The sequence below is a fragment of the Schistocerca nitens genome, chromosome 12 (genome assembly GCF_023898315.1).
Source record: "Schistocerca nitens isolate TAMUIC-IGC-003100 chromosome 12, iqSchNite1.1, whole genome shotgun sequence".
NCBI classification, from domain to species: domain Eukaryota; kingdom Metazoa; phylum Arthropoda; class Insecta; order Orthoptera; family Acrididae; genus Schistocerca; species Schistocerca nitens.
In genome coordinates, this window is record NC_064625.1 from 188001424 (window position 1) to 188028700 (window position 27277).

The following is a 27277-nucleotide window of genomic DNA, read 5'->3' on the forward strand; positions in this document are numbered from 1 at the left end:
TCCACAATACAGATCTGGAGGAACAAATATTACATTGACATAATCACAGCCAACAGAACAAGACAGCCAAGAAGACAATGGACATCAAACTTATCAATTGGACCTCCCAATATCACAGGAAGAAGATATGGCAGAAACACATACAATAGAAAATAGTGGTGAAAGATCTGAGGGTAACAAACGGTGAATGTTGTGTGCTAGCATAGAAAAAAAACGTACTAAAGTTCGTAGTAATGATGATACAACAGTAAAAATGTGGAAAGAAAGGGAAGGAATTAGGCAAAATATACCAAAAACATTTATGGTACACAGAGACTTTCTTCCCGGCACATCAGCGCAGTTGTAAGGCGTTTAATTCTAGTTTATAAGGCAAAAGCGAAAAGAAAAATTAGTAATATCGTTTCCGATTATGAAATAATGGCTTCACAGTGCAATACACATCAGCCAAGTGATAAGAGCAGCCTTCAACCTCCAACCTGTCTCACCAAGTTTTGGAATTGCAATACAACATAATAAGGTATAAAATTCTGTGGATTTACCTCACGTCATATATATTTATTCATCTGCACTTATTACATTCCTTAGGCACTGTAGTTTTATGTTATCAGTAATAAAACTCAGCGCGAAATTGTACTGTCTTTTATTTAGACAACAGCAGATACTGAATATATGTTCGCCACATAACAAATATTTGTCATCAAAGTTGTGTAACTACCTTCTGTAGTACTACTTTCATATAAAGGCATTACCAGCTTTTGGCTTTTCGTGGAATGTAAAGGCCTGTCCGCACACAACGATCTGTCTGCGCAAATGTCTGTGCACATCACATCCGCGCAGACAGATCGTTACGTGTGGACAGGAGATTTTCACCGACATGAGGTGTGTGCAAACCTGAAAGTTGGAGTTGGAGGTTTGAGTGAATCGTCTCAAATCTGTGGGTTCAAATCACATCTGCGCAGACAAGTTGGAATATGTGGACAGGAGATCGCCGCAAATCTGGCGTGAAACAGCTGCTTGTTCAGTCTAGTGTTCGTCTTTGTGCGCACGGAGCATTAAAATGGCTGACGCTCGTCAGTGTTCTAGACAGTTTATCAGTGAATTCATTGAACTTTATAGAAATGACCCATGTTTGAGGAAGATTAAAAGTAACGAGTACAGTGACAGGAACAAAAAGACAGCTGAATACAATGCATTAATTGAAAAATTACGAGAAGTTGACGCACCGGCGAACTGAGAAACGGTAATAATAAAAATCGTTGTGGACTGTTTACTGTAAATAATTAGCAAAAGTTCAAAAATCTTGAAGATCTGGTGCTGGAGTGGATGAAATATACCAGCCAAGTTTGTGGTATTTTGTGATTCAAGCACGTCTAAAACAGCAAAAATATTGTGCCCTGGAAACATCCCCCAGGCTGTGGCTAAGCCATGTCTCCGCAGTATCCTTTCTTTCAGGAGTGCTAGTCCTGCAAGTTTCGCAGGAGAGCTTCTGTGTAGTTTGGAAGGTAGGAGACGAGTTACTGGCAGAAGTAAAGCTGTGAGGACCGGGCGTGAGTCCTGCTTCGGTAGCTCAGATGGTAGAGCACTTGCCCGCGAAAGGCAAAGGTCCCGAGTTCGAGTCGCGGTCGGCCACACAGTTTTAATCTGCCAGGAAGTTTCAAAAATATTGTGATTCTTCATCAGCAAAAATATTATTTGTAACTTGACAGAATCAATGTACTTGACTTGCCTTCATGAACTCATCTTTCAGGACAGCGTAAATAGCTTCATTTGTGTTGGTTATAATTTCACTCAAAGCTTGTTTAGAAATTGCAGTTGAAAATTTAAAGTCCTTATAGCTCCTTCCTGTTGCCAGGAATCTTAATGTCACCGTCAGCCGTTCATGGAGAGAAATTGCTCTTCTCACTCAAGTATTATTTCGTATAATATAAGAGGTTACGAGCGTTAAGAGACAATTATAAGTTTCGACATCCATCTGTAAATAATTACGCCATAGGGTGGCCCTGCAACTCTCGCAGTAAATGTACGTGCGAAAAATGCTTTCGCTTTAGCAGCCACAATGTATGCCATTTTGACCGCTCTCTCTGTTTCCTGCGTTTTGTCTGAATGTTTTTTGCAACACAAGTTGCGAACACAGACCGCAACAGAATTTCTTCAATTCCTAAATTTCAAAATAAATTGATTAAACTTCTGGCGTTTTCGGTGAGCGTAGTCGCTTGCCACTGATATTTCTTTTCTGCACCCACAGATGGGAGGTGAGTAGTAGACTGGAGTTTGTGTCGTGTGAACACAACACATTTTCAGCGATCTTTTGCATGTACAGACATCTGCGCTGATATTTGCGCAGACAGATCGTTGCATGTGGACCGGCCTTAACAATAAAATGTTGTTATCTTCCTTCTCCAATAATCGCTGTGGAGTTACCAAACATCACGCTTCGCGAAGTTCTTACAAGCGACTGCATTGCTTGTCTGTCGCTGTGGTCCACAACACACCTACTGCAAATGACAGCGTTGCTGTTTACCGTCTACATTTGGGGTCGGTTGCCGTCGCCGCGTTCGTAGTCGCACCTTAAATCGATCTTAACTGTTTTTAAAGATCGATTATAGACATTGACTGACGCTTGTAGCGAACTGTGATATCTTTAAGGAGTGAATCTCTCTGATCTTATACCGCTGCATGTTATATGATGTGGTTCTTACAGTTTGATAACATAACCTGTTTCAGTCATGTTGACAGGACGCATCGTTGTCTGCTTGGCATTTTTATGTTTTTGGGAAACGTCTGCGAAAAAATTCGATAGCAAGGATAAGCCAAAATGGGCACAGAAAGACATACGTGATTATAATGACGCTGATCTCGAAAGGCTATTTGAGCAGTGGGAAGTAAGTGCACATTCGTGGTGTAATATATGTTGCAGCATAATGTGTGTTACATTAAAGAGTATTTCAGCATCAGTCACACCGTGTTTGGCATAATGTTCTATTTGCAGGAAGATGAAGAACCTTTACCTGAGGACGAACTACCAGAATATCTTCGACCACCACCGCCCATTGATTTTAGCAAGGTATTGAATTTTGTACACTTACGCAACTAAGACTTTTGTAATGTACCACAGTCATTTTATAATCCTATCCACATTTCAAAGCATTTGCCGAACCTTCAGCTCGACATTTGACGCCGATTAACTGGTTATGGCCACTTACTTTGTTATGCTATCCGAATTGCACATTTTATGGCCGTTTGTATTTGGCAGGAGCTCCAAACTTGGATTATTTCGGTGAACGCACTACACACCTCAGCAGAAATGCGAAACTCATACCATTCAAACTTTATAGGGACAATTAACCGTGACGATAATGTGATATGGGTATTTGTGAAAGTTAAAGAACGTAGCAAAATTTACAACCTCGCTTGATATTTAAAGGAAAAAAGACAGCCGTAAGACGTACAACGTAGCACCTTAATTGAGAAGGTGTATGTAGATGTGTAGCAGTGCTAGTCTGGCTAGCTCAAGCAGGAAGTAAACAATTAATTACCTGTTTGTTTTGTTTACGTAGTAAGATACTGTTCGTGATGGTTCACAATGGGAAAAATTTTTTAAGCTGAAACTGAGGCCTTATTAAATATTACAGCATATGTGGAAAAATGTCACCTTCATTGAACAAATTATGGCTGTGGGGTTAATTATGAAGAAGATATGCCTAGAACATAACGGTATCCGCAAAAAAAAAAGGGGTTCTCCACTTCTAAAGAAATTTTTGTCTGTTAAATGAGGTGATACACACATATATATGTGTCCTGCAATATAATGATGTGATGTGTGTGTGTTTTTTTTCCCCTCTCCATGGAGTCGTCAGTATTATGGCTTTTGCAAAGATTTCCGTCAGATGCTTGTCAGATACATGACATCTTACATGTATTAATTCTTACAGCTCTTAAGCTTAGCCATTTAATTCGTTGAGTGAGTAGACATGCTTTTCAGTTAAGAGTTCTGATTAGTTTTGATTTAAATTGAGTTTTATTACTGTTTTTCATAGACTCTGGCAGTTTATTATACCATATCAGTCCAATAGTATGTGGGCTCTAGTCCGTCATTTTTAATCTTGTTCTTATGCAGTAGTAATTCTCTTTGGACCTGGTATTCTGGTCATGTATATCACTACATTCAGTTACATCAGTTTTCTGTGAGACAAAAAATTTAATTTATCAAGATATGAGTATATGGTGAAATGCTTGTGCTGTCTGAAAACATCACAGCAAGAGTCTTCATAGCCAACCGATAATGTGACTTTTATGAGTTACTAACCAGGAGCGAATTTGATAAATTTGTAATATCATCTGTGTGCTTTAATAGTTTAGTTTCTGCATGTTAATTTAATATTTAATAGCCGCAGTTCTCGCGTTTTTGTTTGCGTCAAAGTAAACTGATTTTGTAACATATCACCAGTTACTTATCAGGGCGAATTATTTAGTTTCACCTGAGTGAGGTTTTTGAATTTCTGCATATTAATCTAATTTAATAGCCACAGTTCCTGTGTTTCCATCAGGGTCTGCAGTAGAGTTGCGCAGCACGTGCTGATAGTCGGTTTATCTGCATAGTTTAGTTTTACACGGTCTTTAGTACGGACAAGGACTGCGATTGTCGTGTGTGGGTGCGGTTCAAGTTGGTGACACTTTGCTCTCAGCTTCAGGTAGTGATGGTTTCGGTTACACATCTTGATGCTGCAGTGGGTGGGCGCCGCTGTCGCTGGCCAGCCATCGGGATTCGATGGACGTCCAGCACGTCAGAGTTCTCTGATCGGTCCTCACTGATGGCCAGCCCAGTTACTGCTCGCACTGAGGTTGACACCTCGCCCGCGGTAGAGTGGGAGGTTGCCCCAGGGCGTAGCAGGTGGTGAAAGGCTTCTCAGGTGGCCTCCCCAGTTTGTCTGACAAACAAGGTCCAGTTGCTGTCTGTGGCTGACACTGTTGCTGAGCCAGATGCTGTCACCTCTCCTGTTTCAGAGGAAATTTCTCAGCTTGCAAGATCCGAACGATCACAGAGGGTGGGATTATTGGTAGTTAGGAGCTCCAACGTTAGGCGAATTATGGGGCCCGCTAGGGATGTGACTGTCAAGAAGGGAAAGAAAACCAGTGTGCACTGCATGTGCATACCTGGTGGAGTCATTCCAAATACGGAACGGATCCTCCCTGATGTCACGAAGGGCACAAGGTGCAGCCAACTGCAGGTGTTTGCTCACATCGGTACCAGTGATGTGTGTCACTTTGGATCAGAAGACATTCTCTCTGGTTTCGAGTGGCTAACAGAAGTGGTAAAGGCTGCTAGTCGTACTTGCAAGGTGAAAGCAGAGCTGACCATTTGCAGCATTGTCGACTGGACGGATTGCAGACTTCTGGTACAGAGTGGAGGGTCTGGATAAGAGGCTCAGACGGTTCTGCGACCGTGTACGCTGCAGATTCCTAGACTTTCGCCAAAGGGTTGTCGGGTTTCGGGTTCCACTGAATAGGTCAGGTGTCCACTATATGCAGGAGGCAGCTACATGGATAGCAGGGGCTGTGTGGCATGGAATGGGTGTTTTATTTAGGTTAGAGGGTCTCGGGAAAACACAAGAAGGACTTTCGTCACAAAGGGTGCAGGCTGAACGCAGGAAGAATGTAGATACAGGAACCATCAGTGTAACAGTTGTAAATTGTCATAGCTGTGTTGGTAAAGTACCAGAGCTCCAAGCACTAATATAGAGCACTGATGCTCAAATCGTTATAGGCACTGAAAGCTGGTTAAAGCCAGAGATAAGCTGAGCCGAAATTTTTGCGAAGAATCTAATGGTATGATAATTAAATGGACACCCCCACCGCAATCAGGCATTTATATACTTCATTGGGGGTATGTTGAAAATGGGTGCCCCGACCAGGATTCGAACCCGGGATCTCCTGCTTACGTGGCAGACGCTCTATCCATCTGGGGCACCGCAGATAGTGCGTCTGCAGGGACTTGCCCCTTGCACGGTCCCCTTGAGACCCACATTCCCAACAAGTCCACACCACTACATTCGTAGTCCACCTAATAGATGTTTGCCCATCATACTCATTACTCGTGGCAGATTAATCTACCAAGTCCCGTACGAGTTCGGGCATAGCGTGTGTGTTCGCACGTGATGGTCAATGGCTGGGAAGCCATATTTTAACTATATATGACGGCAGTGTCTGTTGCCGAAAGAACAGTTGCCGTTCATGACCGTACAGCTTTGCTAGAACGAAATGATAATTAAATGGACACCCTCGCTGCAACCAGGCGTGTATATACTTCATTAGGGACATGTTGAAAATGTGTGCCCCGACCGGGGCAAAGCTGCACGGTCATTAACGGTAACTGTTCTTTCGGGAACAGATACTACCGTCATATATAGAATCTAACGGTGTTCCGAAAGGATGGGTTAAACACGGTTGGTGGTGGCGTGTTTGTTGCTGTCAGAGGTAGTTGATCTTATTGCGAAATTGAAGTAGATATTTCCTGTGAGTTAGTATGGGCAGAGGTCATTGTTGGCAACCCGAATAAAATAATAATTGGATCCTTTTATCGGCATCCCAATTCAGATGATACAGTTGCTGAAAGGTTCAAAGAAAACTTGAGTTTGATTTCAAACACTTACCTGACTTACACGATTATAGTTGGTGGTTACTTTAATTTACCCTCGATATGTTTAATTCTGGAGGTACACATAAAACATCACCCGAATTGTGCTAAATGCATTCCCTGAAAATTATTTTGAGCAATTAGTTCATGAGCCCACGCGAATAATAAACGGATGTGAAAACACACTTGACCTCTTAGCAACAAATAATACTGAGTTAATAATGAGCATCAAAACTGATACAGGATTAGTGAACAGGGTTGTCGTAATGAGATTGAATATTGTAACCCCCCAGATTCTCCAAAGCTAAACGAAAATTATACTTATTCACAAAAGCAGATAAAAATTCACTTGATGCCTTCCTGAGAGACTATCTCCACTCCTTCCATATTAATAATATAAGTGTAGACCAGATGTGGCTTGAATTCAAAATAATTGTATCAGCAGCATTTGAGATATTTATACTTGATTAACAAACGACGGAGCTGATCCTCTTCGGTACACAAACGGTTCAGAACACTGTTGCAGAAACAGTGAAACAAGCATGCGAAATTTAAAAAGACGCAAAATCTGCAAGATTGGGGATCTTTTACATAAGCTCAAAATTTAGTGCAGACTTCAATGTGAGATGCTTATAACAGTTTCCACAATGAAACTCTGTCTTGAAACATGGCAGAAAATCCTGAGAGATTCTGGTCATATATGAAGTATGTTAGCGGCAAGAAACAATCGATGCCTTTCCAGCGTCATAACAATGGAGATACTATCGAAGACAGTGCTGCCAAAGCAGAGTTACTAAACATGACCTTCCGAAATGCCTTCACAAAAGAAGACTAAGTAAATATTACAGAACTCGAGTCAAGAACAGCTGCCAACATGAGTAACGTAGTAGTAAATATTCTTGGAGTAGTGAAGCAACTTGCATCACTTCATAAAAGCAAGTCTTCCGGTCCAGACTGTATACCAGTTAGGTTCCTTTCAGAGTATGCTGATGCATTAGCCCAATACTTAACAATCATAAACAACCGTTCACTCGATGAGGGAAAGGTAGTAGTAGTAATCCACTTAATTACAGGCCCATATCATTAACATCGATATGCAGCAGGATTTTGGAACATGTATTGTGTTGACACACAGTCAACCTGCGTGTAGAAAACATCGTTCTTGTGAAACACAACTAGCTCTTCATTCTCATGAAGTGTTGAGTGCTATTGACAAGGGATTTCAAATCGATTCCATATTTCTCGATTTCTGGAAGGCTTTTGACACTGTACCACACAAGCGGTTTGTAGTGAAATTGCTTGCTTATGGGCTGTCATCTCAGTTATGTGAATGGATTTTTGTTCCCTGTCGGAGAGGTCACAGTTCGTAGTAATTGATGGAAAGTGATAGAGTAAAACAGAAGTTATTTCTGTCATTCCCCAAGGTGGTGTTATAGGCCCTTTGGTGTTAAAATGATTTGGGAGACAGTCTGAGCAGCCCTCTTAGGTATGTTTGCAGATGACGCTTTCGTTTATCGAATAATAAAGTCATCAGAAGATCAAAACAAATTGCAAAACGATTTAGAAAAGGTATCTGAATGGTGCAAAAATTGGCAGTTGACCCTAAATAACAGAAAGTGTTAGGTCATCCACATGAGTGCTAAAAGGAATTAGTTAAACTTCGATTACATGATAAATCAGTCGAATCTAAAGGCCATAAATTTCACTAAATACATAGGAATTACAATTACGAACAACTTAAATTGGATGGAACACACAGAAAATGTAAGGGGGAAGGCTAATCAAAGACAGCGTTTCATTGGTAGGACACTTAGAAAATGGAACAGATCTGCTAAGGAGACTGCCTACACTAAGCTTGTCAGTCCTCTTTTAGAATACTGCTGCGCAGTGTGGGATCCTTACCAGATAGGATTGACAGAGTACATCGAAAAAGTTCAAAGAAGGGCAGCATTTTGTATTATCGCGAAATATGGGAGAGAGTGTCACTGAAATGATGCAGGATTTGGGCTGGACATCATTAAAAGAATGCCGTTTTTTGTTGCAATGGAATCTTCTCACAAAATTCCAATTACCAACTTTCTCCTCAGAGCGCAAAAATATTTTGTTGACACTGACCTACATAGGGAGGGAGAAATGATCACCACAATAAAAGAAGGGAAATCAGAGCTCGTATGGAAAGATACAGGTGTTTGTTCTTTCCGCGTGCTATACGAGATTGGAATTTAGAATTATGTAGGTGGTTTGATGAGCCTTCTGCCAGGCACTTAAATGTGATTTGCAGAGTATCCATGTATATGCAGATAATCCTTAACCCTCTTTTATGTAGCAACAGTATTGTGTTAAGGTGACTGGGGCATAACCCCATATTACTATACAGTAGCTAAGATGGGGATAGATTGTCCCATAATACACAATTTTAAGCATGTGATTGGGCACCATTTTGGAAAGTTGGCTAAGAAGATACAGCCCGTCGCTGACTTTTTTACATACAGCATTAATGTGGCTAATCCACTGGAGGTTTGAGTCCAGATGGCCCCCGCGTACCTCATTTACGCCCGAGTGGTGTGAGCTGCCAGTTGTAAATATTAGCATGTGGGATTTATTTGCATTGACCTTTAATTCATGTGCATGAAAATATGGACTTAATTCTAGTATTTCATTACTTGCTGAAAATTTCAGTTCCTCACAAACTTTACCATGAAATAAAACTGAGGTGTCGTCAGCATAACTTACAGTGTGTGAGTTAAAGGGGTGTACAACGTCATTAATATTTGCTAAAAAGAGGAAAGGTCCAAGAATTGAGCCTTGAGTGACTCCCTGTGTCACTGTTTCACTTGGAGCTTTAAAGGTTAAGATCTTATTGTCAATTTGATGTGTAAGGTTGGTACACTGTTTCCAATTCACCAGATACGTGGATAGAAGTTTCATCGATACATCGCCGATATTGTGCACCTGCAGTTTTTTAAGAGAAGCTCATGATATACTGAGTCGAAAACTTTGCTCAGGTCAAGGAATATTCCGGCTGTGTGCATACCCTGTTTTATATTGCTATATACTTCATGGAAGAAACTGGTAACAGCAGTGGCCTGCTTAGGTCTTTCCTAAACCCATGCTGTGATTCGGTAAGCATTTTGTGTCTCGAGAAAAACGTTGTGAGTTGTGACAGCATGTTGTTGTTGTTGTTGTTGTTGTTGTAATTTCTGTGATTCTGCAGAACCTCTCGTTTAGCCAACCGTAGCGTTGTGTGGCTGATTACAGGGAAATAATATAGGGTGGCGCACGGAAAACCGGCCCCGAGCACAGACTGCTCACCAATTACGGACGATGTGTTGCCCGTTACGAGCAGATACAACAAACAGACAAACATGTAATAATTAGGCAGTGAGGAAATAACAAATAAGCAACAACTGCGAAACAATCAATGACGATGTGTAGAGAGCTGGAGAAGAGAACATGAAAATCTCGGGCGACACGCATGGGCTATAGCACATGTAGTCTTGTAAACCTGCTGGTGGCTGTTTCCCAGCTTAATAGACCACAAGTGTCTTGTATAAAATTCTTCGTTTCGACATCCACTACATAGCTACGCTACGTTATAAACGGCAATCGTTTACACCCTATATGTACTTCACATTGTCTCTGAGTTCATATGCAAAGTAGACTTTATGGAAGCATAAAATAAAATGTGGTTTTCTCATCATACTTGCGTCACATGCTTAGTAAAAATTAGATTTTTATGCTGCATTATTAAAGTTAATACAGCAATAATAGCAATAATAATAATAATAATAATAATAATATGCTACACCAATATTGATCTACTCATTTGGAGTAGTGAAATGGAGTAACACAGACCTAGAAGCGCTCAATACACTTACACGATCACAATGCCACAAATATAGAATACATCACATACATTCAGCAACAGAAAGATTCACATTAAGCAGAAAAGGAGGAGGAAGGGGATTTATCGACATAAAAAACCTACATTATGGACAGGTAGACAATTTAAGAAAATTCTTTCTAGAACGAGCAGAAACTAGCAAAATACACACAGCAATCACTCATATAAATACTTCGGCTACACCACTGCAACTTCATAACCACTTCTACAACCCTTTAGATCACATAACATCAACAGAAACGAAGAAAATAAATTGGAAAGAGAACAACTTCATGGCAAGCACCCGTATCATCTAACACAGCCACACATCGATCAAGACGCATCCAACACATGGCTAAGAAAAGGCAATATATACAGTGAGATGGAAGGATTCATGATTGCAATACAGGATCAAACAATAAACACCAGATATTACAGCAAGCATATTATTAAAGATCCCAATACCACAACAGATAAATGCAGACTTTGCAAACAACAAATAGAAACAGTAGATCACATCACAAGCGGATGTACAATACTAGCAAATACAGAATACCCCAGAAGACCTGACAATGTAGCAAAAATAATACATCAACAGCTTGCCTTACAACATAAACTTATAAAACAACACGTTCCCACATACAAGTATGCACCACAAAGTGTACTGGAGACTGATGAATTCAAATTATACTGGAACAGAACCATTATAACAGATAAAACAGCACCACATAACAAACCTGACATCATACTCACCAATAAAAAGAAGAAATTAACACAACTAATCGAAATATCCACACCCAATACAACAAATATACAAAAGAAAACAGGCGAAAAAATTGAAAAATACATCCAACTGGCTGAGGAAGTAAAGGACATGTGGCATCAGGATAAAGTTGACATTATACCAATTATACTATCAACTACAGGAGTCATACCACACAATATCCACCAGTACATCAATGCAATACAGCTACATCCAAACTTATATATACAACTACAGAAATCTGTAATTATTGATACATGTTCAATTACCCGAAAGTTCCTAAATGCAATATAACACATACCAAACAGTTAAATGGAAGTGACGCTTGATCAAGGTCCGCGTCACTTTCCATTTTTAACCAGACTTAATGTCTGAGAAAGTAAAGAAATAATAAGAAAAGACATCGGACAGCTAACACAATTTATAAGAAATGAAATATCAGACAAAAAACGAAAAAGGTTAGGTAAAATCTCACAACAAGAATCAATAGAGCAATTAGATGAAAAGAAGCAGAAATTACAAGCATTGGCCAAACGACTTAGAAGATACAAAAAAAAGTGAAAATAGAAGGAAACAAAACCAAACATTCAACACAAACCAAAAGAAATTTTACCAAACAATAGATAACACACACATTAAAATAGACAATCCACCAAACATAACAGACATGGAACACTTCTGGAGCAACATATGGTCAAACCCGGTACAACGTAACAGGCATGCACGGTGGATACAAGCAGAAACAGACTCATACAAGATGATACCACAAATGCCTGAAGTGATAATTTTGCAACATGAAGTCACCCGAGCAATTAATTCTACGCACAATTGGAAATGATAAAATAGCAAATTTCTGGCTAAAGAAGTTCACCTCAACACACTCACATCTAACTAAATTATTTAACAGTTACATTGCAGACCCATACACATTCCCTGATACATTTACACATGGAATAACTTATCTGAAATCTAAAGATCAAGCAGACACAGCAAACCCAGCTAAATATCGCCCCATAAGATGCCTACCAACAACCTACAAAATATTAAATTCAGTCATTACACAGAAATTAATGACACATACAACACAGAACAAAATTATAAATGAAGAACAAAAAGGCTGTTGCAAAGGAGCGCGAGGATGTAAAGAGCATCTGATAATAGATGCAGAGGTGACATATCAAGCTAAAACTAAACAAAGGTCGCTACACTACGCATACATTGATTACCAAAAAGCTTTTGATAGTGTACCCCACTCATGGTTACTACAAATATTGGAAATATACAAAGTAGATCCTAAATTGATACAGTTCCTCAACATAGTAATGAAAAATTGGAAAACCACACTTAATATCCAAACAAATTCAAATAATATCGCATCACAGCCAATACAGATTAAGCGTGGAATATACCAAGGAGACTCATTAAGTCCTTTCTGGTCCTGCCTTGCTCTGAACCCACTACCCAACATGCTAAATAATACAAATTATGGATACAATATTACTGGAACATACCAACACAAAATCACACATTTGCTATACATGAATGATCTAAAACTACTGGCAGCAACAAATAAACAACTCAACCAATTACTAAAGATAACAGAAGTATTCAGCAATGATATAAATATGGCTTTTGGAACAGACAAATGTAAGAAAAATAGCATAGTCAAGGGAAAACACACTAAACAGAAAGATTACATTTTGGATAACCACAGCGACTGCATAGAAGCGACGGAAAAAACAGATGCCTGTAAATATCTAAGATACAGACAAAAAATAGGATTAGAGAATACAAATATTAAAGAAGAACTAAAAGAAAAATATAGACAAAGACTAACAAAAATACTGAAAACAGAATTGACAGCAAGAAACTAGATAAAAGCTATAAATACTTATGCTATACCAATATTGACCTACTCATTTGGAGTAGTGAAATGGAGTAACACAGACCTAGAAGCACTCAATACACTTACACGATCACAATGCCACAAATATAGAATACATCACATACATTCAGCAACAGAAAGGTTCACATTAAGCAGAAAGGAAGGAGGAAGGGGATTTATTGATATAAAAAACCTACATTATGGACAGGTAGACAATTTAAGAAAATTCTTTCTAGAACGAGCAGAAATGAGCAAAATACACAAAGCAATCACTCATATAAATGCATCGGCTACACCACTGCAATTTCATAACCACTTCTACAACCCTTTAGATCACATAACATCAACAGAAACGAAGAAAGTAAATTGGAAAAAGAAAACACTACATGGCAAGCACCCGTATCATCTAACACAGCCACACATCGATCAAGACGCATCCAACACATGGCTAAGAAAAGGCAATATATACAGTGAGACGGAAGGATTCATGATTGCAATACAGGATCAAACAATAAACACCAGATATTACAGCAAGCACATTATTAAAGATCCCAATACCACAACAGATAAATGCAGACTTTGCAAACAACAAATAGAAACAGTAGATCACATCACAAGCGGATGTACTATACTAGCAAATACAGAATACCCCAGAAGACATGACAATGTAGCAAAAATAATACATCGACAGCTTGCCTTACAACATAAACTTATAAAACAACATGTTCCCACATACAAGTATGCACCACAAAATGTACTGGAGAATGATGAATACAAATTATACTGGAACAGAACCATTATAATAGATAAAACACCACCACATAACAAACCTGACATCATACTCACCAATAAAAAGAAGAAATTAATACAACTAATCGAAATATCCATACCCAATACAACAAATATACAGAAGAAAACAGGAGAAAAAATTGAAAAATAGATCCAACTGGCTGAGGAAGTAAAGGACATGTGGCATCAGGATAAAGTTGACATTATACCAATTATACTATCAACTACAGGAGTCATACCACACAATATCCACCAGTACATCAATGCTATACAGCTACATCCAAACTTATATATACAACTACATAAATCTGTAATTAATATAATAGAGGGAAACATTCCACGTAGGAAAAATATATCTAAAAACAAAGATGATGTGACTTATCGAACGAAAGCGCTGGCAGGTCGATAGACACACAAACAAACACACACACAAAATTCAAGCTTTCGCAACAAACTGTTTCCTCATCAGGAAAGAGGGAAGGAGAGGGAAAGACGAAAGGATGTGGGTTTTAGGGGAGAGGGTAAGGAGTCATTCCAATCCCGGGAGCGGAAAGACTTACCTTAGGGGGAAAAAAGGACGGGTATACACGCGCGCGCGCACACACACACACACACACACACACACACACACACACACACACACACACATATACAGACACAGGCAGACATCTCACAAGCAGACATATTTCGTCTGATTGTGAGATGTCTGCTTGTGTGTGTGTGTGTGTGTGTGTGTGTGTGTGTGTGTGTGTGTGTGTACCCGTCCTTTTTTCCCCCTAAGGTAAGTCTTTCCGCTCCCGGGATTGGAATGACTCCTTACCCTCTCCCCTAAAACCCACATCCTTTCGTCTTTCCCTCTCCTTCCCTCTTTCCTGATGAGGCAACAGTTTGTTGCGAAAGCTTGAATTTTGTGTGTGTGTTTGTGTTTGTTTGTGTGTCTATCGACCTGCCAGTGCTTTCGTTCGGTAAGTCACATCAGCTTTGTTTTTAGATAAATCTGTAATTATTAATACATGTTCAATTACCCGAAAGTTCCTGAATGCAATATAACACATACCGTACAGTTAAAAGGAAGTGACACTTGATCAAGGTCCGCGTCACTTTCCATTTTTAACCAGACTTAACGTCTGAGAAAGTAAAGAAATAATAATAATAATAATAATAATAATAATAAAGTTCGCAGTAATAAAGTTTTTGATTTGTAAGCTCCTTCTGAACAAATGTTTTTGAGATAATAAGTAAATACGATTTTATGGCAATCTATGTCTTTTTGAAATGGAGAGGCACCGCTTTTGCTACTGAGCCAAAATGACCCACAACCCACTTTTTTTTTTTTTTTTTTTTTTTGCAAAGAAACCAAACTAGCAGGTAATGCAAATTGGAAACAACCAAACTTAAAAATAATTAGAGCCTTCCTAAATGTAATGTTCTGTATATGAAAGATGCATGAAAATCGTTTTGTATGAATTTTCTTACACTAAGAATTAAACAAATTATTGAAAGTTAGTTGCTAAATCAAGTCGATGAAACCAAGAAATATATGAATAACAAAAAAAAAAAAAAAAAAAAAACTTGCCTTGTTATAAGTATGTCTTCTGCTGTTCATAGATATAATGAAGTTAGCTGATATGCCCTTTTGTTACCTGAACTATAAAATACTTTTTGGTTACCGCTCGTGGATGCTGAATAGCCAGACCCAAGTGCAAGAACAGTTTGGAACGCATGTAAAATGGGCGAGCGCAGTCAATGAAACGAACAACTGGATACTGAACTAATTAGGAGCAGTCGGCAGTGGAACTGAGACAGGTGGTCGTGCGAAGAATGATGAGTGTGGCCAAGGGAGACCGATACCGAGACTAGCATGCGACCGAGGCTGGAACGAGAACTGCCGAAGTGACCGCCGTGACCGAAGTGAACTAGTGAACTATGAACTGATCATTCCTCGTTCCCGGGAACTATAAGTAGAGTGCCGCGACCGAAGTGAACTATGAACCGATCGTTCCTTGGAATTTGTTCCTCGGTCCTTTCGTTCATCTTGGTAAACCGTTACTTTGCACCCGTTTGTTCGCGAACTACCCATCTCTAATCAGGTGTGTCTGACTGATTTTTGTGTGTGTGTGTGTGTGTGTGTGTGTGTGTGTGTGTGTGTGTGTGTGTGTGTGTTCCTCTTGTTTTCTGACCAAAGCTATGGCTGAAAATTTAGTTGTGAGTGTGCGATTCGTTTCTACAGGCCAGTCTGTGGTTCAGCAATAACCTTAACGGTGAGTAGCTACCTATCCTAATTTTTATTCTTGATTCTCAGAGTATTTGAACAAGTTATTTGTTGCATGGATTGATCACTGTGGTCTCATTTCATCAAAATGCTGTCTGTGGCTCGTGAATTGCTGGCCGCACGAGTGGATTTCCTCGCCGGGCCAAAAGCGGAGGCCATTTCTGTGGGTATCAACAATGGATCGGGCCTGCCCGTCTGAAGCACATTCAGTTCCCACTAATGTGCAGGTCCTGTCCATTGGATGTAGTCTCACTGATCTGCCCGCAAGTACAGATCTGTTTGTGTGTGGCATAATGCAGTGGATTTTCACAATTTATCCGTGGAGCCAGGACTGCGGTTCTCCTCAGCAGACCAGAGACTATAGGTGATAGATTTCAGGAATTGACTGTCTCGCTGCAAGTACATTGTACAGTGTGGCGTTTTATAGATGTTTAATTTGTTCTAGTTCACTTTAGCACGTCAAATGTAGTTTATATGTTAAAAAATATGGATGATACGAAGAAGAAAATTGTAGCAGTTTGTATGCTATGTACTCGTATGCTTCTCTAAAGAAATCTCTCACAGTACCTGTAAAATAAAAGATATAATACAGTTGGTAATGACCACCAATAATGAACATAGTGGAACCAAAATTTTATTGGTGGTCACCTACAGTGTTGGTTTACACAATTCTTCCTCACTTTATAAACTTCTTTCAAGAGGCACCGGCCGGTGTGGCCGTGCGGTTCTAGGCGCTTCAGTTTGGAACCGCGTGACCGCTACAGTCGCAGATTCAAATCCTGCCTCGGGCTTGGATGTGTGTGATGTCCTTAGGTTAGTTAGGTTTAATTAGTTGTAAGTTCTAGGCGACTGATGACCTCAGAAGTTAAGTCGCATAGTGCTCAGAGCCATTTGAACCTTTTTTTTTTTTTTTCTTTTTTTTTTTTTAAAAAAAAAAATCAGTGAAGATACTTTAAATCCATTTTTTTGTCACCAAATGTGTTTTGTTTTATTGAAATAAAATAACTTCAGTGGTCTTAATGAAACAGATATACTATTTGGCTTGTTTTCTCCCTCTATAAACAGTTCATTATGTTGATGTTTACTTAATGCTGAGGGGAGGAAATGAGACACTTAAAGTAGTAAAGGAGTTTTGCTATTTGGGGAGCAAAATAACTGATGATGGTTGAAGTAGAGAAGACATAAAATGTAGACTAGACTGGCAATGGCAAGGAAAGCGTTTCTGAAGAAGAGAAATTTGTTAACATCAAGTATTGATTTGAGAGTCAGGAAGTCGTTTCTGAAAGTATTTGTATGGAGTGTAGCCATGTATGGAGGTGAAACATGGACGATAAATAGTTTGGACAAGAAGAGAATAGAAGCTTTCGAAATGTCGTGCTACAGAAGAATGCTGAAGAATAGATGGGTAGATCATATAACTAATGAGGAGGTATTGAATAGAATTGGGGAGAAGAGAAGTTTGTGGCACAACTTGACAAGAAGAAGGGACCGGTTGGTAGGACGTGTTCTGAGACATCAAGGGATCACCAATTTAGTATTGCAGGGCAGCGTGGAGGGTAAAAATCGTAGAGGGAGACCAAGAGATGAATACGCTAAACAGATTCAGAAGGATGTAGGTTGCAGTAGGTACTGGGAGATAAAGAAGCTTGCACAGGATAGAGTAGCATGCAGACTGCATCAAACCAGTCTCAGGACTGAAGACAACAACAACAACAACAACAACAACAACAACAACAGTACTTAATTCCTAAGGAAACACGATCTGCTTGCAAGTTCTTTTTTAGACATTTCCTCTTTTGCACTGTTGTTGCGTATACCTTAGCTGCAAAGACAGTGTCAGCTTACGGCTTAATTTACCCTTGAGAGCTCAAAATTTATCAGGAAAAAATGCTCAAACTTGTTGGGAATATCAGGGAATTTCAATTGAGGAAACTTCTGGCAATTCTTAAGACAGTCAGCCTATAATTAACTTTTGGTTAGCAACTGGTAAGTTTGGTTCGTACTTGATGGAACAGCACAGGATGGAACGGAACAGTAAAATCAGTCCACAATGCATTTTAAATCAGCACTTGCACACAAGCTGTCAGTGAAACCGTAATCTCTCCAGGGAGTGGATTTCTCCACTATTAGCTGCGCAGTCTGAGGCGCTTTGCCAAGGTTCACTTGGCTCCTCCTGTAGGAGGTTATCCTCCCTCGGGCACAGGTGTGTGCGTTGTCCTTAGCGTAAATTAGTTTAAGTTGGATTAAGTAGTGTGTAAGCATAGGGACCGATGACTTAAGCAGTTTGCTCCCATAGGAACTTACCACAAATTTTCTCTTCTATTAAAGCTATTGTATGGTATGGTTGATACAGTTTGATAACGTAACCTGTTTGTCATGTTGAAAAGATGCATCACTGTGCTTGGTGTGTGTATGCTTTTGCAAAAGTGAATGATCTGTAACAAAATTACTCTGAATATTTACTTTTGTCACACAGTTCATCTCCTCCTATAGTCTCTCAAATTTGTGTGTTTTCCAGTGAACCCAATTTTTCTGAAAAGTCCTGTATTTCCACACAATTTGCCAGTGCTTTGTAAATAAATAATGGCTGTAAGGGGATCCAGTGACAGTTACATTGTTTCATTACGATTTCAGATTGATACTAGTGATCCGGAGAACTTGCTAAAGGTGTCGAAGAAGGGAAAGACTCTCATGTCCTTCGTGAGTGTCGACGGAAATCCCACTCGGGATGAAACGGAGGAGCTGACGAAGCTGTGGCAGACGGGGCTGTGGAACAGCCACATCCAGGCTGAGAGGTGAACTGATCCATCGTAGCAATGCTGTCAGAATATTACAATATTTTAGTATTCTCATAAGTTTAGTTCAGCTGGTGATTAACTTGCCAAAATTACTGAAACACTTCACCACATCCGAGCGATGAAGTGGACACAATTGGATAAATAATACAAGATGAGCTAGGTTGTGGTTCTTATTTTGTAATAACTGTACACACTTCGGTCTCAATAGTTAATTACAAAGATAGTTACAAACATCAATACAGCCATTGTTACAGTGCGAACAGACTCGGACTATTGACAGTCGCCACCACTACTACTACTACTATTGCTACTCCTACTCAGCGGCTCCTCTGATTTTAGATTAAATAGTCACTTTTTCTAGTTTACAGTATTTACTCTGCCATGGGACATTCAGCTTCATGCTTATGTTTTACTATTAATGTTTTTCCATGACATAACAGTGTACAAGGCAAAGGTCCCGAGTTCGAGTCTCGGTCCGGCACACAGTTTTAATCTGCCAGGAAGGTTCAGTGTGCACATTGCTAAATTTTAAATTACATCAGTTTTCATTTTTGGAATGTAGGAGTTGTTCATGTGTTTCCAATGATTAACATTGATTGGAATATGAAATAGTTTGCTTCTAAATTAATGTTGAATTTGAAATATAGTTGACTTAATCCTTGAGTGGGCATGCAGGGCGGGTGTGCAGTGCACTTAGTACACATATAAAGAATAGTAGTCTTTATGTTACTCTGGTAAATGTGTATAATCTTAGTTTAATTGAGCAGTGATAAAATAAACTTACATAATATGAAGTAAACCCCGTTTTGCTTAACAGTAACAAAATAACCCGCATACTAGTGTTATTGCAAGGTAATAGCCCCCTCAAAATATTAAACAGTGCAGTTGCATCAGACCTCGGCCAGAAGCTTATGTGATTACCAGTTATTTTGTAGACAGCTGCCTCATTGTGGGATTGTGCTGCTAGTTCAAAATCTGGGTCATTTTCTTACATGGTGTGCAGATTTTTTTCCTGCCTAGCTCATTTTATGTTTTGTATTACTGCTGCTCAGTTTGACATATCAAAACACAGTTTCACTGTGTTAGCTGAAGCACTAATGGAGAAACAGGTGTGGGCTTGCAATTGTGAAACAACAATGGAATCGTCCAGAAACATTTTATTTGCTGTCAGCGCACTTTGTACACAGGTGTGCTCACTCGAGGATTAAACAGTGGATTGCCCTATATATTTGTATATATTCAGATATTATTAGTTTAGCTAGTTATTATGTTCAATTTTTAGATTAAGGTGAAATTGAGAATTACCATTCCAAAACTAAAAGAAAAACCAAAGATTGTAGAGAGGAATTACTAATATGAAATATGAGGTGCTTAACAATTTCTGTTGCAGGCTGCTGTGGGTTGTAGAGAGGACTTATAAGGTTATGGTCCAATAAGACATGTTGAAACCTACCCTGAAATTTTTTACATAGGAAGAAGACAATGAAAGAAATGCACTGCCAGAATTTTAGCTGCTAAGAGGCACTTCAAGTATTTTATAAAAAATGTTCTATACATTTTTGCGGCACTAAGAACAGCTTATAACAGCAGTTTGTACAGCCCTGCCTGTCTAGCGCGCGACTCGGCAAATCACTCACTCAGCGGAATTATCCAGACTTCACAGACACCAGTTTTAAGCACCTAAATCCCAGTTTACAGTGGAGCGAATGGAAGCAAACTGAGTGCATGAGCATTTGCAGAAAATTCACTACCGTTTGCTTGTATATGGGTAGAATCGTTCATAGTAGAGAGAGCGGAAGAGAACACGAGGTAGTGAACATTGCCTATGAACGCTGTTTTATTAGGTTTCAGTTTATGGAGCTAATATTTGGCATACAGGGTACAACACATATAGGGTGTCCAGAAAAGGGCTCCCCGATTTCAAAATTAAATATCCCACAAACAAAGATCGATAGAGGAATGCAGTAAACGGTATGTTTATTGTGAAAGCTGTAAGAAGTTTATACAGCAGTTTGAAATAATAGTTACAAAAGCTGCTAACAGATGGCGCTGTACGCTGTACAGCTCATATCAGCATATACAAGTGAAATAATCGTATGAAAACAATGTTTGCAAACAATCACATGACAATGTTTTCAAAATGTTCACCATTGGCACTACAAAGAATGCAATTCGCCATCACATTTCGTAGTGTCTCAACCGAAATGGATTCACATGCCACAGAGATCGCTGATTCGAGCTCGTCCAGTGTGGCGGGATGCTTCGGGTAGACCATGTCTTTCACTGTGCCCCACAAAAAAAAGTCACAGGGAGTCAAATCCGGTGAATATGGAGGCCTATCTGTGCCTGCACCAGTATATTTGGGATATTCCAAAGCAATGACTCGATTCCCGAAGTATTCCTCAAGAAAGCGAAACACTTGTTCGGTCCGATGTGGTCGGGCTCCATCTTGCATAAACCATTCAGTACCTGGTCGATCCTCTAACGCTTGCTGTGTGGCGACAAATTGTCCCAAAATTGCAACGTAACGCGCACCAGTGACCGTTTCTCGAATGAAAAAAGGGCCAATAATACCTCTGCTGCATACTGCAGCCCACACAGTAACTTTAGGAGAATACAGGGGTTTCGCTTCACACCAATACGGCTTTTCGGAACCCCAAAATCACTAGTTCTGATTATTCACGTATCCATTCAGGTGGAAGTGTGCTTCATCTGTAAACCAGATGCAGCCAACATCAAATCCTTCACTATCAATCATTGTGAGCATCTGATTAGCAAAGGCAACCCTTCGTTGTACAGCTCGTACGGGTATGGCCTGGTGCGTTTGAATTTTGAATGGTAACACGTGTAGGCTCTTTCTCAGTATTTTCTGCATGCTGGAACGCTTCAAAGCAGTCTCAGATGCAATTCTACGGACGGATGACATTGGATTTCGCCGAATAATTCCAGAAACTGTGGCGATATTTTCAGGCGTAACTGCGGTCTGCTTGCGGCCAACATGCCCCACTAGATCATCAGTTACGCTGCCTGTTCGTTGAAATTTTGCGAAGAGCGTACGAATGGTTTTCGCATCGGGTCCTTTTGGAACATCAAATTGTGCTCGAAAACTTGGCCTCGTTGCCGTAGGACTCTCTTCTAACCTGTGGTACTGTAGCACCAGAAAAACGTGTTCTTCAATGGAGTACACGGTTTTAATCTCTTCCTTCGGTACGCTAACCTCCTTTCACATTTCAATAGTGGAACTGGTCGCTCTGGGCTTCGGATCACTATTTATACTAGGCATTACGTATGGCAATTACAGCGCCATCTGTTAGCAGCTTTTGTAACTATTATTTCAAACTGCTGTATAAACTTCTTACAGCTGTCACAGTAAACATACTGTTTACAGCATTCCTCTATCGATCTTTGTATTCGAGATATTTAATTTTGAAATCGGGGAGTCCTTTTCTCGACACCCTGTATCTTGTTAGAGCCACAGTGCACAACTTTGCAATTCAGTGAGGATTATTTTGTGAGGCAAGCGCACTGTTCTTGACGGAGTATGCAAAATGGCACGGGGAAGGAAGAATTAAAGTGCCTCAATTTGTATGGAAGCGTGACGTGCGTGGAGGTCTTGCACTTTACACGAAATTGCATCTCCATCTCTCCTTGGTACTGGTCCAAAGTTTCCTTGTATGTCAGCTGCCATTTTTCCCTGGCTTTCTCATTACCGTTGAGAGGAAATTTATAAACAGAACACCAATCACCGACATAGGGCATAATCTCAACACGTGACACATCTAGTTAGTCCCCCCCCCCCCCCTCCAAACAAAAATGGTATACTGGTAAAGTGCGCACTTCGTGATCCAAAGAGCGCAGGATCAAATCCCGTTCAGACCACAACTTTTTCACTATGATTTTTAACCGAGCATTCATTCTTGCAGATGTTGGAGTGGCTGTGAAAAACATGTAGTTCGGATTCCACATTAAACTGCAGGGAAGGTTAGGGACATGTAAGTAGTTGCAGTGGCATCCAGTTGGTAGACCTGCAAGAGACCTACCGGCTACACCAGACACAATTCTCTTTTGCTTGTGTTTGTTAGCTTGTTTGCTCTGGTGAAAACTATACAAACATTTTTTTGAATAACTTCATATCAACAGTTCAATTCTTGCACATGTAATTCTGATAAAAGTGGCTAGCAGCGAAAATAAAATCGTGGCAGTGTTTGATGTCACAGACAACTTTCATCTGTTTGATGCCACAGACGACTTCCATCAATGAGGACTTGTAATTTGTTGAGATGAAATGTCTTGCAGTACTACATTTTATAACAATTCCTGTAGGCAATTCCTTATAATAATAAGGTTTTAAAGATGGCTGTGTTGTCAGCGTCCATTTACAAAGTAAAATTAAAGCAATAACAGCCCTCAGTCACAAAAGAGGTCTTTTGACCCAGGTTTCGGCACTACTATGAATACCTTAATCAGAAGTAAACCACTCAAACTGGCCTATAACATAAGTACAAAAATTATAGGAAATTTTTTTTATGTAAGTGTAAGACTGGCGAACAGTATAAGAAAGAAGCAGTACTTACATGTCACGTATAAAATAAGTATTGAGTGATAAAGCTTTAGCCACAAAATTTTGAAAAAGGGTACATGGAAGGAAAGCCACTATGGGCTGCTCACACATGTCGAGCCACTTTTGCTTTACCTAAAAATTTGCTTGATAGCCTAATTTCATAAATGGCTGCTAACACGTACCCTTCCATATCCTTACTCCATGTCGGACAACAGTTTATCAAACACTGTTGACAGTAGGTGATTGGTAGGGCCGTGGCCTTTTCAGGTTTCAGTTCTCCCCTTCTGGGCAAAGCCTCCACTGGAAACTGTGGAAAAGCACGCCTGCAATTGCCAATGCGGGTGCCTCAGTCTGTTGCTACCTGTGGCTCAACATGTGTAAACAGCCCGTAGTCACTTGCTTTCCATGTTTTTTCAAAAGTTTGTGGCTAAAGCTTTATCGCTTGATACTTTTTTATACAGGGTGTTACAAAAAGGTACGGCCAAACTTTCAGGAAACATTCCTCACACACAAAGAAAGAAAATATGTTATGTGGACATGTGCCCGGAAACAGTTACTTTCCATGTTAGAGCTCATTTTATTACTTCTCCTCAAATCACATTAATCATGGAATGGAAACACACAGCAACAGAACGTACCAGCTTGACTTCAAACACTTTGTTACAGGAAATGTTCAAAATGTCCTCCATTAGCGAGGATACGTGCATCCACCCTCCATCGCACGGAATCCCTGATGCGCTGATGCAGCCCTGGAGAATGGCGTATTGTATCACAGCCGTCCACAATACGAGCAGGAAGAGTCTCTACATTTGGTACCGGGGTTGCGTAGACAAGAGCTTTCAAATGCCCCCATAAATGAAAGTCAAGAGGGTTGAGGTCAGGAGAGCATGGAGGCCACGGAATTGGTCCGCCTCTAACAATCCATTGGTCACCGAATCTGTTGTGGAGAAGCGTACGAACACTTCGACTGAAATGTGCAGGAGCTCCATCGTGCACGAACCACATGTTGTGTCGTACTTGTAAAGGCACATGTTCTAGCAGCACAGGTAGAGTATCCCGTATGAAATCGTGATAACATGCTCCATTGAGCGTAGGTGGAAGAATATGGGGCCCAAACTAAAATGAGCACTAACATGGAAATTAAGCGTATCCGGGCACATGTCCACATATCATATTTTCTTTCTTTGTGTGTGAGGAATGTTTCCTGAAAGTTTGGCCGTACGTTTTTGTAACACCCTGTGTGTGACATGTAAGTGCTGCTACTTTCGTACACTGTTGGTCAGTACTTACTCTTATATGAAACAATTTTTTTCCTTTAATTTTTGTACTTATGTTGTAGGCCTGTTTGAGTGTTTTACTTCTGATGAAGGCACTCATAGTAGTGCCGAAATCTGTGTCAAAAGACTTTTGTGTGTGTGTGTGTGTGTGTGTGTGTGTGTGTGTGTGTGTGTGTGTGTGTGTGTGTGTGACCTAGGGCTTATTATTACTGTAATTTTACCTTGTAATAATGTTTGAATGTTGTACATGTGACTATCAGTTAAACATTTGTTTATTCCCTGTAGTCATCACAAAAATGTGAAGTGTCTATCGAATGACAAAAACAAACATTTTACTTGCACCAGGCACACCAGAGAGAGGAAAAATTGATGCAGTCAGGCACTTCGCAGTAACCACTAGTTTTATTTAGACAGAACTGGGATGGAGTCAGAGATGGTCCCAATTGTCGTTCTGGATATTGCACTGCATACCAGGTATACTTGATCAAATTTGTAAAGCATGACGAAGAAAACTCGTAATGCACAAATGACTGGAGTTTGAGGATACTGTTCCGCTGGTAAACCTGAAATGAGAGGTATCGGAAATTATTTTGTCTGATAATTTCCTGAAAAATGCTTTCCACTGTCGAAAACATTCTTCATCGAGAGTTTGAGTTGCACTAGTAGTTCCACATGGAATCCACACTAAATTTACAGATTTTTCGTCCTCCTCCACAACAACAGAGGCATCGTAAACAGTCTTCACAGGTTTGCCACCAGATCACGTTGTACAAATTCCACAATATTTCCTTGGAGCAACTGTCAGACATCTTCAGGTGGTGCAACCTTGCTGGTGGCTAGGTACCTGAATTTGCACGATGTGATCCAGTGGCAAACCCGTGAAGACTATTTACAACATATCCGCTGGGAAAGCTTGAAAAGTCACAACAGAGGCATCCCCCTGTGGGTCCGGGGATTAGAATAGGCCCGAGGTATTCCTGCCTGTCGTAAGAGGCGACTAAAAGGAGTCCCTCCACCTCAAGGGGGTAGTTAGCACCTGCGTCCGGAGACGGACAGTTCCACGACCTCTATTTGCGGTCATTTTGCTTTTTCACTTCTCGTTTCTTTCTTCCTTTGGTTGGTTCCTTTCTTTGCTCTTCTCCACCTCACTGTCTTCCTTACACTTTCCCCTGCAAAATCTCCTTGCCCTCTCATTGCCTTCTTCTCCTTGCCCTCTCATTGCCTTCTTCTCCTTGCCCTCTCATTGCCTTCTTCTCCTTGCCTTCTCATTGCCTTCTTCTCATTGCCTTCTTCTCCTTGCCTTCTCATTGCCTTCTTCTCCTTGCCTTCTCATTGCCTTCTTCTCCTTGCCTTCTCATTGCCTTCTTCTCCTTGCCTTCTCATTGCCTTCTTCTCCTTGCCTTCTCTGGTCTCCGCCTCGGCGTTTGAGACAGTCTGTCCTCTCTCTCTCTCTCTCTCTCTCTCTCTCTCTCTCTCTCTCCCTCCCTCCCTCCCTCTTTTTTCCTCTTCTTCCTTCCTCCCTGTGCGCGCCTGAAGGCCGACCCACGCGTTCGCACGCGTAGCCGGTGACGGGGTAACGCGTAATTCCCCACCCTGGGTACCAGGGTCCGAGGGATCGTCAAGTTGCCACCGGTGCCTTCATCTTGGCCTTCGAGGGTGACACGTTACCTGAGGAGGTCAAGGTGATGGTGTACCGTTGTGATGTCAGGCCTTATATCCCTCCCCCGATGCAGTGCTTCAAGTGTTGGAAGTTCGGCCACATGTCTTCACGCTGTGCTTCCGACCTCGTCTGTCGCGATTGCGGTCGACCATCCCATCCTGATCATCCCTGTGCCCCACCTCCAATCTGTGTGAACTGTGGTGCGCACCATCCGCCTTGCTCGCCAGACTGTCCGATTCTGCAGAAGGAGCGGAAGATCATGGAGATAAAGACTCTCGACCGCCTGACGTACACTGAGGCGAAGCGGAAATATGACCGGCTTCACCCAGTGCGCATGACGGCTTCTTATGCCGCAACTGTCACTCCTACAATTTCATCTGCTCCAGTCAGCTCTCAGAGTCGAAGTCCCACACCTGCCCCCTTGATGGTGGGGGGCACTAAACCTCCTGTTGCTCCTGCTCCATCTACTTCAGGAGCAACACCCCCCCAACCATCGGGGACATCAATCCCCCCTTCCCAGCCGGAGAAGCGTAAGACTTCTTCGGCTACTCTCGTCAGGAAGGGGTCCCTTGGGGACCTCCCTTCACAAGTTCCGACCGGTTCCAAAGCCGACAGCCGCAAGTGGCTCCAACAACCGCCGGTCCCTGGTCGTCGGGACACACGGTCGTCGTCTGTCCCAGAGACTGACCCAGTGACGCCCTCGCAGCCTGAACCACCAAAGGCACAGCGCGAGAAGCAGAAGAAGAAGAAACTCC

General features: G+C 40.9%; 1 protein-coding gene across 1 annotated transcript in view; it reads left to right on the forward strand.

The window, feature by feature from the left end:
* The first annotated feature begins 2658 nt into the window (after positions 1 to 2658).
* Positions 2659 to 27277, forward strand: part of LOC126215154 (LDLR chaperone boca) — a 57520-nt gene continuing 32901 nt past the window's right edge. Inside the window, exons 1-3 of the mRNA XM_049941820.1 lie at positions 2659 to 2882; positions 2990 to 3064; positions 18861 to 19021. Of these exons, the coding sequence (XP_049797777.1) occupies positions 2727 to 2882; positions 2990 to 3064; positions 18861 to 19021 (392 nt within the window). The 5' untranslated portion in view covers positions 2659 to 2726. The remainder of the gene's footprint in view (positions 2883 to 2989; positions 3065 to 18860; positions 19022 to 27277) is intronic.